At 51.5% G+C, this 12,721-nt stretch overlaps 1 protein-coding gene across 8 annotated transcripts in view; it reads left to right on the top strand.

The window, feature by feature from the left end:
• The window catches only part of ARHGAP17 (Rho GTPase activating protein 17), a 41,873-nt gene extending 29,543 nt beyond the window's left edge, over positions 1-12,330 (top strand). Inside the window, exons 13-23 of one of the 8 annotated variants that reach the window (XM_064726192.1) lie at positions 1-81; positions 722-835; positions 1,200-1,291; positions 1,376-1,532; positions 1,673-1,690; positions 3,452-3,673; positions 5,263-5,435; positions 6,067-6,687; positions 8,192-8,215; positions 9,930-9,974; positions 11,342-11,479. In XM_064726192.1, coding sequence (XP_064582262.1) covers positions 1-81; positions 722-835; positions 1,200-1,291; positions 1,376-1,532; positions 1,673-1,690; positions 3,452-3,673; positions 5,263-5,435; positions 6,067-6,687; positions 8,192-8,214 — 1,501 coding nt within the window. In that variant the 3' untranslated portion in view covers position 8,215; positions 9,930-9,974; positions 11,342-11,479. Of the gene's footprint in view, positions 82-721; positions 836-1,199; positions 1,292-1,375; positions 1,533-1,672; positions 1,691-3,451; positions 3,674-5,262; positions 5,436-6,066; positions 6,688-8,191; positions 8,216-9,929 lie in introns of all 8 variants that reach the window. The other 7 variants (XM_064726191.1, XM_064726195.1, XM_064726193.1 and 4 more) reach the window with 7 other exon arrangements.
• Positions 12,331-12,721: the final 391 nt, after the last annotated feature.

Below are 12,721 nucleotides of genomic sequence, written 5' to 3'. Positions count from 1 at the left end.
TGTTCAGGACCAGGACAGGAAGCTGCAGGACTTGTGGAGGATTTGTAACAAATTACCTGAGCATTACCGAGTTAACTTCAGGTAGGTGAGAGCATCTCCTAGCTCAGCTGTTTGGCACCCCAAAGCCAATTAAACTGAACTCTAATCCAGGTGTGTTCTTCTGGCCAAATTCAGTGAGATTTATAAAATACCTCTTGTTTCATGCAGCAGTGGCCGTGCACAGGTGGTGTCCTCAGATTGATTCCCTATTGGCCTTCAGGAAATAGTGATGCACAGAGCCTTTCTGCTTATGGCTCATGCTCTGCTCTTTGCTGTAGTTTCCAGTCTTAGAAATCACCTGGATCTGTCTTAAACATCTCATTTTTCCTTTTGGTTTTGTGTTTTGGAAATGAACCGGAACAAAACCAGCTCTGGTGGTTCCTAGAAGCATGGAATTTCCACCACAGGACATGAAACCAGCTGAAATGAAGGGTTTTTCTCTGGAAGTGTAACATTTCTGTGGTTCTGTTTTGCTAAGATGGGAGCTGCTTTCTTTGCTACCCAGTTCAACTTTTATGAGTCAGGAGCAGAAGCTTTGGGCAGCTGCCAAGCAAGAAGGCTGCTCATCTCATTTCCGTCTTGTTGGGAGCTCTCTGTACAAGCTCTTCAATTTTTATTTACTTGTTTTCAACAAGAAACGCTCCTGGTTCCTGCTCTTTAATGATTTCTTTCCTTTTTGAAGGTATTTAATCAAATTTTTGGCCAAGCTTGCCCAGAACAGTGACGTTAACAAAATGACGCCGAGCAACATCGCCATAGTCCTGGGCCCCAACTTGCTGTGGGCAAAGAATGAAGGGTGAGTTCTTTGGAAAAAGCAACAAAGCAGAATGGGGGGAAGCTGGAGAATTGATAGGTTTAAATCCTTTAGCGAGGAATTCAGCAATTCACAGCAACAGACTGTTTACCTGCAAAATACTTCAAGTGTTCTTTCAGGCCATGCCTCGAGGTCCTTTGAGGCAGGAGGGTTTTAGGGGTGTTTCCCCTAAAGGTTGTGGATATTACTGAATGTTCTGGAGTCCAGCACAGTTGCTCTTTCTCTGGTACTGAGGAGCTGATCCATCATGCTTAGCCTAAGTTGTTCTTTAGGTAGTCTGAGTTGATTTTCATTTTCTCACTTAGATGGAACTCCGAATAAAGCGTTGTTCACATCTCTCCTGCAGGTCCCTGGCTGAGATGGCAGCAGCCACCTCGGTGCACGTGGTGGCAGTTATTGAGCCCATCATCCAGCATGCAGACTGGTTCTTCCCTGGAGGTGAGTTCTGCCACAGCCCAGCAGTGTCAGATGCTTGGGATGTGCGTGTGTGTCTGAGCAGGCATTCTGTCTGTCCCTCTTCAGATGAAGATTTCAACGTGTCTGGGGCCTTTGTGGCAGTTCCTGCTGTAAATTCCAATCACTTGTCACACACTGGGAATGACTATGAATGTGGGACCCTGGAGAGGAAGAGGCCCCTGAGCATGACTGTGATGGAAGGGGATTTGCTGAAGAAGGAAAGGTAGGTGTAATTCTCACTTTGGGGGTCCATTACAGCCCTCTTCCAGTGAGGCTTCAGTCAGACACCTTCACTGGTGTCAGGAGAGGAATTTCATGGAAACGCTGTAGATAACAATAGTGATTTATTCCCTGTTGCTGCAGCCTGAGGATGGCTCAGAGGTAATGTACTGTCACTTCCTTCCAGTTACACTCCATGCATGACAAATGCCAAGCAGATATTGCTGCTCCCAGTCTCCATTCTGCTGTACACACTGTGGGTGGTGTGAGATTCTGGAACAGAAGTGTCTGCAGTAGCCTCTCTAGTCTCTAACTTCTGGTATCCCATGGCTTCTCTTTCAAAGCCCAAAAGCTGAGGTGGTGTTACCTGGTGCCTTCATGATAAGACTTGTGAGTTGATATGGTACAGTATTGCCACAGCAAGCAGTAGAATGCTAAAAACCCCCAGTAAAACGTGCTGTTTCCCATATAACATGTAGTGTAACGTTCATTCTTATCACTCATCATGAGTATTCAAGTGATGTGCTTGTTTCTAGCTGTTGATGCAAATGTTGTTACCTGTCAGCTGTGACCAGCCACATGCAAATTTGTCAGCACTCACAGAGGAAGAAGAAAATCAGTTCAAGATTCAATGTTTTACACAACAAGAATATAATAATTTCTAGGATGAATGTGCTGTATGCATTCTAAAATCTGTTGGGGTTGGGGTCTGTTTCTCCAGTGTTCTCCTTGAAACACAAATAGAACAATTTGGGTTGGAGAGGACTCATTCCTCTCCAAGGAATCACTCATTCCAGCCCCCAAATCACAGCCTGTATCCAGTAGCTTTTTTTGAATCTCTGCTGCAACTTAGTGTGTGATAGAAACAAACTTCATGTGGCAGAATACATGTAGTGAGGAGCTACCGTGGTATGTGAGGAAACGTCTGTATTTACATGTGAGATCCCAGTGCTCTGACCTCATTGTCATCAGTGTTTGTCTCCAGATGTCATTGAGTTGTTTGTTCTTATCCCTCTGTGGGGATGAGCCAAGTCCTGTTGCATGTCTTAACCTTGCTGGTGTTGTGCAGCCACTGGGGGCTCTAACAAACATCCTGGTGTGGTGCAGCCAGTGCAGGCTCTAACAAACATCATGGTGTGGTGCAGCCAGTGCAGGCTCTAACATCATGGTGTGGTGCAGCCAGTGCAGGCTCTAACATCATGGTGTTGGGCAGTCACTGGGTGCTCTAACAAACATCATGGTGTGGTGCAGCCAGTGCAGGCTCTAACATCATGGTGTTGGGCAGTCACTGGGTGCTCTAACAAACATCATGGTGTGGTGCAGCCAGTGCAGGCTCTAACAAACATCCTGGTGTGGTGCAGCCAGTGCAGGCTCTAACAAACATCATGGTGTGGTGCAGCCAGTGCAGGCTCCAACATCATGGTGTGGTGCAGCCAGTGCAGGCTCTAACATCATGGTGTGGTGCAGCCAGTGCAGGCTCTAACATCCTGGTGTGGTGCAGGCAGTGCAGGCTCTAACATCCTGGTGTGGTGCAGCCAGTGGTGGCTCTAACAAACATCCTGGTGTGGTGCAGCCAGTGCAGGCTCTAACAAACATCATGGTGTGGTGCAGCCAGTGCAGGCTCTAACAAACATCATGGTGTTGTGCAGCCAGTGCAGGCTCTAACATCATGGTGTTGGGCAGTCACTGGGTGCTCTAACAAACATCATGGTGTTGTGCAGCCAGTGCAGGCTCTAACATCATGGTGTGGTGCAGCCAGTGGTGGCTCAGTGGGTGTCTAACAAACACCGTGGTGTTGTGCAGCCAGCTGTTCCTCGTCGCTGCTTTGCATGTGGGGTTTGTCTGGGGGTGGGACGCCCCGAGTCCTGCTGCAGCAGCCCCGGGGTGGCCGCCTGCTGTGTTCACTCTCTGTTCTCTCTGTAGCTTTGGTGTGAAGGTGCTGGAGCTGTCAGTGACCCCGCGGCGGTGCGGCACAGTGAGCAGAAAGCTCACCTCGCCCGCCTTCCAGCCGCCCCTGCCGCCCTGCGAGCCCTCGGGGGCTGAGCCCTGCCCGCCCTCGGGGGCTGAGCCCGGCCCCGGGGCTGGCCCCGCTCCCTCTGCTGCCCCAGCAGAGCAGCCCCCGGCTCCAGGCACTGAGGATGCCAGGTAAGAGGCACGGCTTCACTGGCAGCAGCTTGGCAGCGGCTCTGGCAGCGACCTGGTATCACCTGTGCCCTGGGATGTGCCATGCAAGTGTGGGCAGCACTGCCATGGTGCCACCTGTGCCCCTGGGATGTGCCCTGCAGGTATGGGCAGCACTGCCATGGTGCCACCTGTGGCCCTGGGATGTGCCCTGCAGGTATGGGCAGCACTGCCATGGTGCCACCTGTGCCCTGGAATGTGCCATGCAGGTGTGGACAGCACTGCCCTGCAGGAGCTCTCCTGCCATGGGCATGGCTCCACAATTGGGCTTCTGAAATAACACACAGAATTGGTTTTACACACAGAATTGCTCTTACACAATAGCATCCATGGTTCTGGGTGTTCTGCAATTTGTCTGCTAATATAACATACACAGTTCTGTCTGTTCTGGAGTTCATCTTCTAGCACACTGCAATTCTTGGGGGAAAAAATGATGATGACAAATACACTCTGTTTCTGCTGCCCACACTGACCCTCCCAGGTTATGTTCTGGAGATGGGCACACAGGTGATACCAGTTTGCTGCTGAAAGAGCAAAACTTACAGTGGTAATACCACAAACCTGTTGGTCTTGTTTGTTGTTTCTTGTTTGTTGTTATCTGTTTATGTGTTGTTTTGTTTATTTGTGTGTAGCAGGTGTTAGTGATGAGCAGACTTGCTTACAGGAGAACTGGCAGTCAGTTTATCATATTTCAGGATTAGTTCCTTTAGGACAAGTAGCTACACAGGCTCTTTGCAGTTTAATGTCTCTTGAAGCTCTGTGCTCGTGTCCCTGAACTCCAGGGCTAATTGCAGCAGCCTGAGTTCCTCTGTGAAGGGTGGAAGCAGCACTTTGCTGTCAGCTCCCCAGTGCTCTGAGAGCTGTGACAAACCACGTGTGAAGGCTGCAGTGCCTCCAAATGTCAGCCTCAGGGTGAAGCCCCACCGTGGGGTTGGATGCAGCACTGGCTCTTGTGCACAGAGCTCGTTCTCAGGTGACATATTTACAAAACCTGCTCGTTTGGAAATCCCCTGCACGCCACTGTTTCCTCCACAGATGGTTTTTGTGGCAGAGGCAGCTGAAACGAAACCTCAGGGGTCATGTGTGAAAGTTGCACTTAAAATCTGCACAGGCTCTGTGCAAGTACTCACAGTTTGCTAACAGCACCTGGAGAAACAGGGACTGCACAGTGCCAGTGGAAGTGAATAAAGCCGGTCCTTTGGAGGGCTAAAGTGCTGCAGGTGGCTCTAAATACAAAGCAGTGAGAGAAGCCTGCAGGTGCACGGCCACAGGAGGGACCCTGCCCAGACCCACCCCAGCTGGCTCATCCTCCATCATCCCCATCAGCCAACACTGCCACAGTGCCATCAAGTGCCACATCCACGGGTTTTTAACCCTTCAGGGGCTGTGACTCCTCCCCTTCCCTGGGCACCTGTGCCAGGGCTTGGCAGTTCTTTCCATGAGAATTGTTTCCTCTGTCTGATCCACAGCACGGTTTGTGAGGGAGCAGCTGCAGCTGAGCCACACAAGGCATCAGGGTTACACCACCTCTAACAGGGCTCTTTCCTTTGCAGCACCTCCAAGGCCAAGGAGAGCACGAGTGCAGCCACTCCTCCCCCGGTGAGGAACGGGCAGGCAGCCCCAGCCCCAGCCCCAGCCCCGGGCCAGGCAGCGCCCAGCAGCTCCCAGCTCGCTGTCAGCCAGCCCCAGAACGCTGCTGGGCCCAGTCCCCACGCCCTGAGGAGAGGTGGGTGCTCACTGCTTTCCAGGCAATGTGTTCCAAGCCTTGAGGTGCTGCAGGAATGCTGCTGAAATCACTTTATCAGCATCTCTGCCCTTGCACAGGCAGCACTTTCATCTGTTGGCTTGTCCCCAGGGCCTGGCTGTAAAGCAGCTGTGACTTTTGGACTCTCTGAATGGTGACAGTGTCACCAGTGCTGTTTAACAAACTCTCAAAAGCTATTGATCAGTAAATGCTTGTACTTGATAATGCACCACTTCATTTTGATAACACAGCTGGGAGGTTTTTGTCCTGCTGATTGTTTTCTTTGGGAGCTTGGTTTGGAATCGAAGAATCCCAAAATGCTTTGGGTTGGGAGGGACCTTAAAACTCCTCTTGTTCTGTCCTCTGCCATGGGCAGGGACACCTTCCACTGGCCCAGGCTGCTCCAAGCCTTGTCCAGCCTGGTCTGGGACATTGCCAGGGATCCAGGGGCAGCCACAGCTGCTCTGGGCACCCTGTGCCAGGGCCTCAGCACCATCACAGGGAGCAATACCTGCCCAATATCCCATCTAACCGCACTCCCTGGCAGTGGGAAGCCATCCCCCATGTCCTGTCAGTGCCAGTGATGCTGACATGTCCCCTGTTCTCTCCACAGCTATGAAGAAGCCTGCACCAGCCCCCCCCAAGCCAGCCAACCCCCCCCCGGGGCAGCCAGGCAGCCAAAGCTCTTCCCCAGCTGCTCAGCCTCCTTCTGTCTCTCCCAAGCCCCCGGGCAGGAGCTCCTCTCCTCCTGCGCAGCACGCAGCCCCAGGAGCAGCCCAGAGCCCCTCTCCCTGCCAGGTGTCTGCCCCTCGCAGGTACTCCAGCAGCCTGTCCCCTCTGCAGGCCCCCAGCCACCCGCCCCCGCAGCCCCCAGCCACGGCCACTCCTCCCCTGCAGCCCAAGGGCAGCAGCAGCAGCAGCAGCAGCCAAGCATCTCCCGGTGAGCAGGGCCTGGATGTGCCCCCCTGCTCCCCGTCCGTGCCCCCCCTGCCGCAGACCCCCACCCCTCCCGACACGCCCCCGCTGGGCAAGCACGCGGGCAGCGCCCCCGCCGCGCCCCCCGAGCCCTGCCCGGCCCCGTGCCCGCCCCAGGGTGGCACCCTGCCCCGGCCCCGGCCCGTGCCCAAGCCCCGCAACAGACCCAGCGTGCCGCCCCCGCCGCACCCGCCCGCGCAGCCGCCCGCGGATGGGAGCGCTGCAAACCCCCCCCCGACGGCCTCAAAGATAGTCACAGGTGAGTGCATCATCATCATCCTCCCGCCTGCCGGGCGTGGGGATGGCAGGGAGCGAGGCGGGGATGGAGTGGGGGGAGCTGGGAATGAGGCGGTGATGGAGTGGGGGAGCTGGGCAGCACTGATCTCAGTTAGAATACTCACAGCTCATTCCCAGTTAGTGATGGAGTGGGGGAGCTGGGCAGCACTGATCTCAGTTAAAATACTCACAGCTCATTCCCAGTTAGTGATGCAGTGAGGGGAGCTGGGCAGCACTGATCTCAGTTAAAATACTCATAGTTCAAATACTTCTACCTTATTTCTAGTTAGTGCCCACTCCAAAGTAGTGATGGACCTGGGGAGTCATGGGGAAGCACAAATCCCAGTTAAAATACAGCTCATTCCCAGTTAGTGCCCACCCCAAAGCAGTGATGGAGCTGGGGGGCACTGGGAAGCACAAATCTCAGTTAAAATACTCCTAGCTCATTTCCACTTAGTGCCCACTCCAAAGTAGTGATGGAGTGGGGGTCCCGTGGAGCACAAATCTCAGTTAAAATACTCACAGCTCATTCCCAGTTAGTGATGGAGTGGGGGGGATCTGGGGAAGCACAAATCTCAGTTAAAATCAGCTCATTCCCAGTTAGTGCCCCCTCCAAAGCGCTGATGGAGCTGGGGGATCCTGGGGGAGCACAGATCTCAGTTAAAATACTCAAAGCTCATTTCCAGTTAGTGCCCACCCAGCTGCTCTGCACACGAGGGTGTCCTTCCTCAGGCAGAAGTGTTTGGGGGCAAGTGGAGATGAACTTTTGTTGATTTTTTTGTTCCTGTTTGGAAGCTTAACACTGTGACAGCAGCTCCAGCTCAGCATCTTGGCACTCAGTTCTGCTTGGACATCTGTTGCCAAAAAAGCAAATATTTAGAGGAGGGAGAAGATGTAGCCAAGGATGGTGGATTTCAGCACATACTGAGATAAGAAAAGGGCACGAGTGGTCACTGACACGTGTTCTAGTAGGCAAAACATGCAGAGAATGTTTTACCTTATGAGAACAGAGCCTTCTGATGTGCATTGAAGTTGGACATCCAGAAGCTGAAGAATCAGCTGTATTAAACTGTATTTCTTAGGTCAGTATTTATAGAGCCTGACATTTTAAGTGCAGTCTTTGTTTTAAGACAGCCATGAAGTAAAGAGAAACTTTCGTCTTCTCACAGAAGCTTCATGAAGCTTGTAGTTACCAGTTTGGTTGGGATAGTGTTACTTTAATAAAGTTTATTTTTTTTAAATGTAGTTGCTGAGGCCATTCAAAACCAGCAGATTCTGGAATGTTTTCCTGCTGAGTCACTGCTTATTCTGGGAAACTCTGAAGGGAGAGATACTGGATGTGGGAGACTAATGCTTTTAAATCTACTCATAATTAATAATGGTTGGAACTTTCCCATGACACTGCAGCTTCTTTAGAATTAGCCTGATGTGTTGGAATGCAGATATCAATTCTGTTGCCTAACAGCTGTACCCCAATGCCTTCACAGGTGGGGATGGTTACTGCGAATAAGGTTTGTACTCACTCACAGAGCCTGCAGCTCAACTGCTCCTGTTTGTAGCTTGAGTTCAGACGTGTGCTTGGAACTGTGCTCTGTGCCCTGTGTCCTCACCCTGTGTAGGAACTGTGCTCTGCCAGCTCTGTACCTCATCCCTCCATAGCGTTCTGCCTGCAGGAGGGTTTGGGGCTCTGCTGCTCGGCTCTGATAGGGCTGTGAATATTCAGTTATTCCTTAGGTCCCTGGAGAGAATTCACTCTTCACACCAGGCCCCCAGAGTTATCCCAGCTCAGGTGTGGTGGGTGACCCATTGCCAGCAGGTTTGTTCTCCTCACTGCAGACAAATTTGACCTTTCCTACAACTTGGTGGTTTGTGGTTACCTTTTAATGTAGCTCTCACTTCAGCTTTGCAGTTATTTTTAACCACTTGGGGTTTCTGGGCAAAATCCAGGCTGCTGTGACTAAACCCATGGCAGAACAGCAGCTGCAGCATGGCACATTGGCTGCCAGCCTCCCTGGGGGCTCTGCCTGAGGTGCAGCAGGACAGGACACTGAAATCAGTGTTGCACTGAGAAATCAGGCTGGAGATCACTCAGGTTTGGGGGTTCTGGTAATTGGAGAAAGAGGTGGCCTGGAGGCTGCCCGGGATCCCAGGGCCAGGTTGGATGGGGTTTGGAGGAACCTGGGATAGTGGGAGGTGTCCCTGCCCATTATGGAGCTCCATGAAGAAACCTGCACTAAATGAGCTGCTTAATCAATTAAAAAGTAGCTTTGATTCTTAAAACAACTGACTTCTGATTGTACTTTTGTCAGTATCTTTAAAATATGGGGATAATTTATTCCCAAGCTGGAGTCAGAAGTGGGGCTGGGCTCTGAATGCTGCCGGCACTTCACAATGAAGTTAACAGCAGCAGCTGTGCTAATGAGTCAAACTTCAAGGAAAGACTTAATCTGAATTTCCAAGTGTTTCACACTTTGACCATATTTATTTTCATTTTAGGGTTTTCCTGGTTCTGAGGAAATTGCTTCAGTGACAGCAGACAGGGAGGGTTTGTTTTACCCCAGTAATGGGAGAAATCCTTATCTTGTAATTAACTTCCAGCTGGGGCTGCTTCATTAGAATTGGGCACGGGAACCACCTGCCAGAGGGGGCTGCAAAGCAGAGCAGATCAGCCCAGGTGTGTGCTGTAAACACAGCATGGGAGCTGCCAGGCAGGGAAACTGGGAAAGGAAAGCTGCTGAGGGAGGATTCTCTCCAAAACTGGTGAAGGGACCTAGAAGATCCAGGCTGTTCAGCTAAAATCCCCTTGGGGAGCATTGAAGTGACTCTCAGGCTCACCTCCAGCAGTACACCCCATGCTAAAGCATCCACCTTCTCCAGATCAATGTGTTTTAAAGGATTAATAATCTGAATTAACACCACCACCTGTCACATAAGAGTGTCTGCTCTAATATTCACACCTGCACATACAAGCACTTACAGACTCACTAATTCACAATGTGCAGCTGCTGGTTTTAATTTGAACCTTAACAAGTGGAATGAGGGAACAGAATTAAGGTGCCTGCAAAGCTCCTAATGATCCCTGCACAGGAATCCTGAGCTGTCCTCAGGACACTGTTAACTCCTTTGTCCATGTGCTGGGCTTTAGTAATGCCTCAAATTCTATTTATGGTGTTCGAGTAAGAAGCCCTAGAATATTCTAATCAAAGGTTTTATTAAATAATCCAGATGTTTGACCAGCATTCAGTAGGAACTGTATTGGCAAGTGCAATGGTAAGGAAAAGGCCCCTGATTGGCCGCCACTGTTGCTAATTGCTAATTGCTAATGATGTGTGTGCTAACCACTAACCCCCAGTGCCCTGCTGTGTGTGTCCCTGGCATGGCCAGACAGGGCTGCCCCTGCTGCATTAACCCACTAAGCCCTGGAGAGCAGAATGTGAAGCTCCTGGTGTCTCTGGCCACTGTCCCCCGTGCTGTGTCTGTGCACACACCCAGAGCTGCTGTGTCCGTGCAGAGGCTCCTGCTGTACCCGGTGTCACTCCCTGTCCTGTGCCACCAGTGCTCGTCCCGTGTCACAGCCCCGGGGTTGCTGCCAGTGTCCCTGCCCATGCCGAGGGTGGGGTGCTATGGGATTTAGGGTCCCTTCCAGCCCAGGCCCTTCTGGGGCTGTGTGGCTGCAGCTCCTGCTCAGTGCCAGGCCAGAGCAGGGTCCCAAATCCCTGCAGCCTGGGGGGCTCAGGAGCAGGGCAGGCTGCACTCAGGGGCTGCTTCCCCCTCCTCCAGGTCATTCATTTAGCTCAGAAACCTTCAGCTTGAGCTGTTCTGCAGTAACTGCTGGGTTAACTTCAGGGTTTCATGTAGAGTTATGAGTCCCAGTCTCTCTAGGATGCCTGTCTGCACCTCCTGTGCTTGAAAACAAGGCATTTATTTGGATTTTTTGTTGATCTAAGTGATCTAAATTACTTCCCATGTGGAGCAGCTGCTGGACTGCAGTAAGGGATGTCATGGCACGTTATAAATCAGCTTTCCAAAGTCCTGACAAGATTTTCAGTTACCCTTTTTTGAGCTGCTGGGGATTTTTCTGGTCTGGTAATTCTAGCTGCCAGGGCAGTCAGTCACCAGAGATGCAGCGTTTTGTGGTCCTTTTTTGACATCTTGAATAAAATCCTCCGTTTTTCAGAAGAGGCAAAGACCATGGCCTTCCCTGTTCACACAGGAGACAGGTTTAATCTGCACTTGGTGTAAATAACTTCTGCCTCCTTCTGACACCATCCTTGTTGCTGTTGCTTCTCAGAGTCACAGGTGGTGTTCCCTGGTGGATGATTTAGGTGCCAGATTATTTTGCTGAGTGTTTTGACATGAAAGTGCAGAGTAGCTCTCCAGGGGCATTGGGGAATCTGATCCTAAATCAGCTCAGTGTCCTCGCTCCTTGAGGAAGAAGTGGGTTTGTGTTCCTGTGCCCAGGGTGTGTGGGAGGAGCAGTCTGAGCTGTTCAGTTGTGCCCAAGGGGCCAGCTCTGTCCCCAGAGCCCTCATTGATCTTTGCTTTCCCTTCTCTGCCCAAGGAGATGCCCAGGAAGCCCCGACTCAGTGAGCTGGCCCTGGCTCGGCTGCTAAACTTGCTGTTCCCTTTTTGTGCAGACTCTAATTGCAGTATTCCAGAGCCACCTCCAAACCCTCCTCCCGAGCCTCCTGCAGAGCTGGGCAGAGAGCTGCACACCCACCTGCTGCTGGACATTGACAATGACACGGAGAGCACGGCGCTGTGACCGCGCTGCGGCGCCGCCTTCCAGCTCCTGGCAACCCCAGACCGACCAGGGAAAGGCTTCTTCTGGCAGCGGGCACAGCTGGGCACAGCTGGCAGGGGGCCTCTGGCACTCAGCTCCAGGCTGGCACAGCTCAGAGCAGACCTCTCAGCAAATGGAGCCCAGCCTTTGGCCGGGTTTCGCCCTCAGAAGAAGTTTAATGATCTGGGTCTGGACAACGGTTTTCAAACTCTTGGATGGAAGGAATGAATTCCTGCAGGAGCTCGCCTAGGAAGCGTGGTCAGTGCTGATACAGGTGGTATGAGCAGAAATTCCAAAAGAATAAGAAGCAGAACGTTAGTTATTTAAAGTGCATGTCTGTATTAGGGAAATAATCCTTCTCACAGCACCATTAGAGGTTCTTTGTAGTTCTTAGCCCGTCCCAGGAGCTGCCTCCAAGGGACATCTCCTGTCTCCCAAGGGACATCCCTCTCTCCCAAGGGACATTCCCTCCCGGATTTGCTGCAGATTCCCCTCAAGCCATGAACCAAACCCTGCCCCAGTGCTGGTGGTGACTGCTGGTTCTCAGTCACCTGTGGAACTGTGGATGCATCCAGTGCCTTGAAGGACTGTCGTGCTGTAGGAGGAACTTCTGTCTCTTTAATCATTTCATTGCTACGTAGGAGCAGTACTTACCCTGATTTCATAGTTATTTGTATTAACCTGCTTTGTTCATGTGCAACTGGCAACTGTTTCACGAGGAAACCGTGGAAATGGGGTTTGTGCTTTTGTTGAAAACGGTTGAATTTTGAAAGAACTTTGAAACAGCTGTTTGGATTCAGAAGTTGAGTGAACATTTATAAAATTAAAGATTGTTTTTTGTCAACTTAAGGCATCTTTATTCTAGTTTTGTTGCTTCCACTGGGTCCTGAAGGTCACGGTGATCCCCTGCGCTGTGTAGCTTGGAGTCACTGGCTGCTCAGCTTGGTTTTGCCTTAAGGACCTCAGTGGGAGCACTGTGAGACCCTCCTTTGTTACCACAGCAGCCCTGTAACAAATCTTTAACTCTAAATTCAGCTTGGAGAGCCACAGACTCCAGTGCTGTGACTGATTTTGATGTTTATCCCCCAAAGTGTCAGTGCCTCTCTCCCCCAGGGTTTCCAGCAGCGTTTCACAGGCTCAGGCAGGATCCCCCAGAGCCAATTCCCTTTGTGTGGTTTAACAGGAGGATTTCCTGCCTCTGTGGGCTGCTGCAGGTTCCCAGGTGCTCCTGCCT

Source organism: Zonotrichia leucophrys, chromosome 14 (genome assembly GCF_028769735.1).
Source record: "Zonotrichia leucophrys gambelii isolate GWCS_2022_RI chromosome 14, RI_Zleu_2.0, whole genome shotgun sequence".
In the NCBI taxonomy this organism is placed as follows: Eukaryota; Metazoa; Chordata; class Aves; order Passeriformes; family Passerellidae; genus Zonotrichia; species Zonotrichia leucophrys.
The sequence above is the reverse complement of the archived record's forward strand: the minus strand, read 5'-3'. Positions and strand labels throughout refer to the sequence as shown.